This window comes from Phocoena phocoena, chromosome 19 (assembly GCF_963924675.1).
Source record: "Phocoena phocoena chromosome 19, mPhoPho1.1, whole genome shotgun sequence".
Taxonomy (NCBI): Eukaryota; Metazoa; Chordata; class Mammalia; order Artiodactyla; family Phocoenidae; genus Phocoena; species Phocoena phocoena.
Genome location: NC_089237.1, coordinates 47,342,325 through 47,348,367, shown reverse-complemented (window position 1 = coordinate 47,348,367; position 6,043 = coordinate 47,342,325). Strand labels below are relative to the sequence as shown.

The 6,043-nt window shown below is 46.9% G+C and overlaps 1 protein-coding gene across 1 annotated transcript in view; it reads left to right on the top strand.

Moving 5' to 3' along the window:
* SMG6 (SMG6 nonsense mediated mRNA decay factor) overlaps positions 1-6,043 on the top strand; it is a 235,560-nt gene that overhangs the window by 2,544 nt on the left and 226,973 nt on the right. Inside the window, exons 2-4 of the mRNA XM_065897653.1 lie at positions 302-2,036; positions 2,586-2,778; positions 3,253-3,363. Of these exons, the coding sequence (XP_065753725.1) occupies positions 302-2,036; positions 2,586-2,778; positions 3,253-3,363 (2,039 nt within the window). The remainder of the gene's footprint in view (positions 1-301; positions 2,037-2,585; positions 2,779-3,252; positions 3,364-6,043) is intronic.

Here is a 6,043-nt window from a genome sequence, read left to right as displayed (position 1 = left end):
TGGCATGTGGGGTCTCGTTGCGGCGTGTGGGCTCTTTGTTGCAGTGCGCGCGGGCTTCTCTCTAGTTGTGGCACGCAGGCTCATTCGTTGTGGCGCGCAGGCCTAGTTGCCCCGTGGCACGTGGAATCTTAGTTCCCTGACCAGAGATCGAACCCGTGTCCCCTGCACTGGCAGGTGGATACCTAACCACAGGACCACCAGGGAAGTCCCTCTTGCTTGACTTTTAATGACAATTCCTTTTCCTTTCCTTCCCCTTTATTCTCCTACCTCTTCCTCCCCAACACTCTCTCCAACATCACAGAAAACATGAAGGAGCCCAGGCAGCGCAAAGATAACAGGCGCCCAGATCTTGAAATCTATAAGCCTGGTCTTTCCCGACTAAGGAACAGACCTAAAATCAAGGAAGCCTCTGGAGGTCACGAATTTAAGGATGAAATTGTTAATGACAGAGATTCTTCTGCTGTTGGAAGTGGTACACAGCTCATTAAAGATGTCTGCAAAGACAGCCCACAGCAAAATGGTCCTGTAGACCCAGAAAATACCCGGGCACAGGAGTCTTTTCCTAGGACTGTTGGACAAGAGGATCGAAGTCTAAGAATTATCAAGAGAACAAAGAAACCTGACATGCAGATCTATCAGCCTGGAAGGCGTTTGCAGACTGTTACCAAAGAATCGACCAGCAGGGTGGATGAGGAAGAAATCGTCAACCAGGTAGAACAACTGAGAGTAGAGGAAGATGCATGTAGGGGAAATGTGAAAGAGGAGGTTGTGAACAAGCCAGACAAAGAGGAGGCAGAAAAGAGCCTAAGTGGTGACAGAATAAGGGCTGCAAAGGGGGAAAAAGGAAAGAGGGTTGAAAAAGGGGAGGGCGTGAAGAAGGTGAATGATGACCCAGCTCAGGGGAAGCCAGGTTCTGTGAAGCGCTACTCCCGCTCAGACAAACGAAGGAACCGCTACCGCACTTGCAGTACCAGCTCAGCGGGTAGCAACAACAGCGCCGAGGGGACTGGCCTGACTGATAATGGAAGTCGCCGCCGCCGCCAAGATCGGACCAAGGAGAGGCCACGACTGAAGAAACAAGTATCTATGTCCTCAACTGACTCCCTGGATGAGGACAGAATTGATGAGTCTGATGGGCCACAGAGGAGCTCAGAAAGGAAGAAACATTTAGAAAGAAGCTGGTCTGGCTGTGGGGAGGGAGAGCAGAAAAGCAATGGTAAAGAAAATCGAGGCACTCTTCGCGTTACTTTCGATGCAGAAACCATGAACAAAGATTCCCCCATGGTGAGGTCAGCCAGGGAGGATTCGGATAGGTTAAAGTCAGACAAAGGCTCGAGCAATGTGGGCAAAGGCTCTGAGAAGCAGGAGTCCAAAAACCTGAGACAAGAACTTCGGGGTCGTGGCCGTGGCATTCTGATTCTGCCTGCCCATACCACCCTGTCTGTCAGTTCAGCCGGTTCTCCAGAGTCTACGCCTTTGGGACCTCGGCTTTTATTTGGATCTGGTAGTAAGGGATCTCGGAGTTGGGGCCGAGGAGGCACCACTCGACGATTGTGGGACCCAAACAATCCTGATCAGAAACCTGCTCTGAAGAGCCAGACACCGCAGCTACATTTCTTGGACACTGATGATGAAGTCAGCCCTACCTCTTGGGGTGACTCACGCCAGGCCCAAGCATCTTACTATAAGTTTCAAAACTCAGACAACCCTTATTATTACCCCCGGACACCAGGCCCTACCTCCCAGTATCCTTACACAGGCTATAGCCCTCTGCAGTACCCGGTGGGCCCTACAAATGGTGTGTACCCAGCGCCTTACTACCCAGGCTACCCAGCCCCATCAGGACAGTATGTCTGTAGCCCCCTCCCTGCCAGCACCATGAGTCCTGAGGAGATGGAGCAACACATGAGGAACATGCAGCAACAGGAACTACATCGGCTTCTCCGGGTGGCTGACAACCAAGAACTGCAGCTCAGCAACCTGCTCTCCAGGGACCGCATCAGTCCTGAGGGCCTGGAGAAGATGGCTCAGCTCAGGTATGGTGGGTTCCATCCTGGCTAGAGGGGAATGGGGGTAAGCTGGAGGTGTGCAGGCCCCCATGGCTGAGGAAGGTAGAAACCTTTTAGGTAAGCTGCCGGGTGTTATCTCCCTTTCACGTTGATTTTTGTAAGGGAAGGGGAGTTGGAAAAAACAACAGAAAATTTTGTCTCTAGTCCTAGAAATGATTATGTTTCCCACTTTTTCTTTAAGAAGAAAAAAATCTTTTAAGAGAACATAGAATCTGGATATGGAAAAGGAAAGACTTTCTGAAGTGCCAAGAAATGAACAACGTAACTTGTGGTGAAGATTTTACTTTGGCTGTTAAATTTAGGTGGAGGCATATGGGGAAGAACTACTTTCTTAGACATAACTGTCTTTAGAATGACATTCTGCTGTGCAGAATGGAAACTAGAGTGAGTACTATACCTGGTGGCATTTTGGATTTCCTGCCAAGGAAGGTGTTTGATTTGTAGGAACCTCAGATCTTGAGTCTAGCCTTTCCTGTGGTGTATTTGGAGCTAGAAGTTGCATGTATTTTATTCCAGAGCTGAACTGCTGCAGCTATATGAGCGCTGTATTCTGTTAGATATCGAGTTCTCTGATAATCAGAACGTGGATCAGATCCTGTGGAAGAGTGCTTTCTATCAGGTGATTGAGAAGTTCAGGCAGCTTCTCAAGGATCCGAATGTTGAGAACCCAGAACAGATTCGGAACAGACTTTTGGAGCTGTTGGATGAGGTAAACCATCATCTTTATGTCCTCAGAATAAAGACTTCAACATCCTTTAGTGGTGATGGGTTTTTACCACCCAAAATACTATGTTTTATAACAACATTGACAACAAACTGTATGCTCTTTTCTTGGGCTTAGGCCTACCCTATGTCTGTTACTTCCTTGACACCATAACTTACTGACAATTGGAGTTAGTTTTGAGTTTGGAAGCTTTCTGAATGTCATAGCTGGAGTGTGTGTGTGTGTGTGTGTGTGTGTGTGTGTGTGTGTGTGTGTTTTCATATCTTTAAAACCACGGAAAGGCTTATGCTATCAATTTGTCTTGTGCTTAGTTGGTGGCCACTAAATACTGTATATGCCTCCTTTTACATCAGATGGCTGAGCATTAACAAAACTGTGAAAGGGTCACTTGCCCCACTTTCTGGGTAGATTGGATCAGAACAGGCTGATTCGGCTGATTCTTATTTTTTCTCTTTATAGGGTAGTGACTTCTTTGATAGTTTGCTTCAGAAGCTGCAGGTTACTTACAAGTTCAAACTGGAGGACTACATGGACGGTCTTGCCATTCGCAGCAAGCCATTACGAAAGACAGTAAGCCAGCTTCTTTATCTTAAATTTATTCACTCACTCAGTAAGCATTTATCTGGTGTTAGTTATGTGCTAGGCACTATGCTAGGTGTTGAGTATACAAGAATGAAAAATACAGCCCTCTGGGGGAACAGACCAAGTAAACCAACAACTATAACGTAATGTCATGAGTACTACGGCAGTGGCATATATAGAGTGTTGAAGGGGCATGGAAGGAATTGAATCTGCTTTAGACTGGTGGGAGTCAAGGCAGGTTTCTTAGAGACTGTCAAGTTGAGTTTTGAAACATGACTAGGAGTGGAAGGGGCAGTTTTGATACAGGGCACAGTGAGAGACTCATACCTTGCTGGGAAAGTATAAGAGGTCAGCATGCTGTTGTCTGTGATGTGGATTGGGCTGTTGGAGGAGGTAAAGCTGATGAAGTAGGAAGGGATGGATCATAATCTCTTACATGCCACGCTGAAGAGTTTGGATTTTTTCCTGAAAGCAGTGAGAAGCTATTGATCGATTTTCAACAAATGGATAGCATAGATTTGTTCTTGGAACCAGTCAGTCTGGCAAATGGATGAGTTTGGGCAAGAGTAGAAGTAGGAGGGTCAGGTGTGGGCCTGAACTGAGGTAGAGGTGGTGGAGGTGGAGAAGAGGAGACAGATTGGAAAGATATAAGGGAGTAGAATTGAATTGCTGGCTGGTTGGGTGTGAATGATGAGATTGGAGGCATGAGGAGACCAGATCATCTCCCATTTTGTGCCCTAGGAGAGAGGCTGGGAAGGAAGAGATTAGTTTTGGATCAGCTTAGGTGGAGGAGCTTGAAAATGAACAAATGAATGTTATGGTGTGTCTGGAGCTCAGGAGAAAGAGCTGGGCTGGTGATAGAGATTCAGAAGTCATCAATGTGTAGGTGATAGTTGAAGCAGAAGTTGGAAACTAGGAAAGCTAGCCAGAGAGCAGGGGGTCAGGTTTTTAAGGTGGTGGTGGGTAAAATTGTCAAGTGCTGTAAAATCCTCAAATGTTAAGATTACTAAAAACTGTCCATTGGATTGGATGACCTTATCATGAGTTATATTAGTTGGAGAGGATGGAGACCAGATTGTGGTGAGTGAGAAGTGGGGCAGCAGATATAATGAGAGGGTAACTTAGACTGTTCTTTTAAGAAGGCTGTGAAGGCAAGAAGGGAAGATAGTAGTCAAAAGACATAGTGTCGGGCTTCCCTGGTGGCACAGTGGTTCAGAGTCCGCCTGCTGATGCAGGGGACGCGGGTTCGTGCCCCGGTCTGGGAGGATCCCGCGTGCCGCGGAGCGGCTGGGCCCGTGGGCCATGGCTGCTGAGCCTGCGCGTCCGGAGCCTGTGCTCCGCAACGGAAGAGGCCACAACAGTGAGAGGCCCACGTACCGAAAAAATAAAAAAAGACATCGTGTCAAGAGAAGTTTGTTTCTAAGCTTGGAAGAGACTTTAACGTAATTATATGTTGAGAGGAAAGGGCCAGGGGAGAGAAAATAAAAAAAGACATAGTGTCAAGAGAAGTTTGTTTCTAAGCTTGGAGAGACTTTAGCGTAATTATATGTTGAGAGGAAAGGGCCAGGGGAGAGGAAGAGGTAGATTCATTAGAGAAAGGAGTGTGATTTATGGAGCAGAGGCTTCCTCTTGCCTTTCTGCTCCTTCTGATGAATTGCCATGCACAGGTTCTATTACTAGTCAGCAAGTATCTATTGAGTCCCTCCTCCATGCCAGGTGCCATTCTAGGCACACCTAGTTGAGTGTGGAACGAGAAAGCCATGTTCCTAGCTCTCAGAGTTTAGAGTTTGATTAGGGATGAGTACAGGTGTTGCATTGGTAATTGCAGATGCATTGACTTCCGTAGAGGATGTTGGGGGGTGTGGTGTGAAGGGGCTTGGAGGATCATAGAGGCCTGAGGAAGTCACAGTTAAGCTGAGGCTGAAGACCGGAGACCTTGGCCAGGTGAAAGGTGTATTCTCGGCAATAGGAACGGTACATGTGAAGGTCCTGCAGTGGGAAAAGCACCATGTGATAGGGGAACTGAGAAAAGCCTAGTCTGAGGCACAGAGAGTGAGAGGGGAAGGGGTGCTGGAGAGGTGAGCAGCAGAGGCTGGACCATCTAGTACTTTATTCTGAGGATAGTGGAGAGCCTTTGGCCGAATTTGTTTTTTTTTTCTTCCCCCCGTTGAGGTAGCAAAGTGGCTGTAGAGTGGAAACATAGCAGTTTCCTTGGTGCTTTACCGGTTAAATACCAAGGATTCTTGGTGTTCATTCATAGGGAGAATGTGTGGAGTAGTCAGAACTCTGAAGGTGTATGACATGTAGTGATGTATAACTTTGCTGAGGCATACTTTTGAGATATGTGTTAGGAGGCTGATGTGCAGTAGCTACTCACTTAGCTAGTAAATGAGCCTTCCTGTGGGGTCAGTGTCTACTACTTTATTCAGTGACATGGTAATTTCTTGTCTGTGGGTGGAGTGGTATTATATCTTATGAAGTGATGTTCCTTAGGAAGGTTTTTTTGGTTGGGTATGTGTCTTGGGATTGTTAAGGGTTTACTCTTTCGTTTTCTCATTGAGTGACAGATGCCAAGCCCATCAGTGAGGAAACATATGTAGTATTACTCAGTCCTGGCACGTTGCAGGTGTTTGCTAAAGGGTAACTTATTGTTTTAGGGAATTATTAC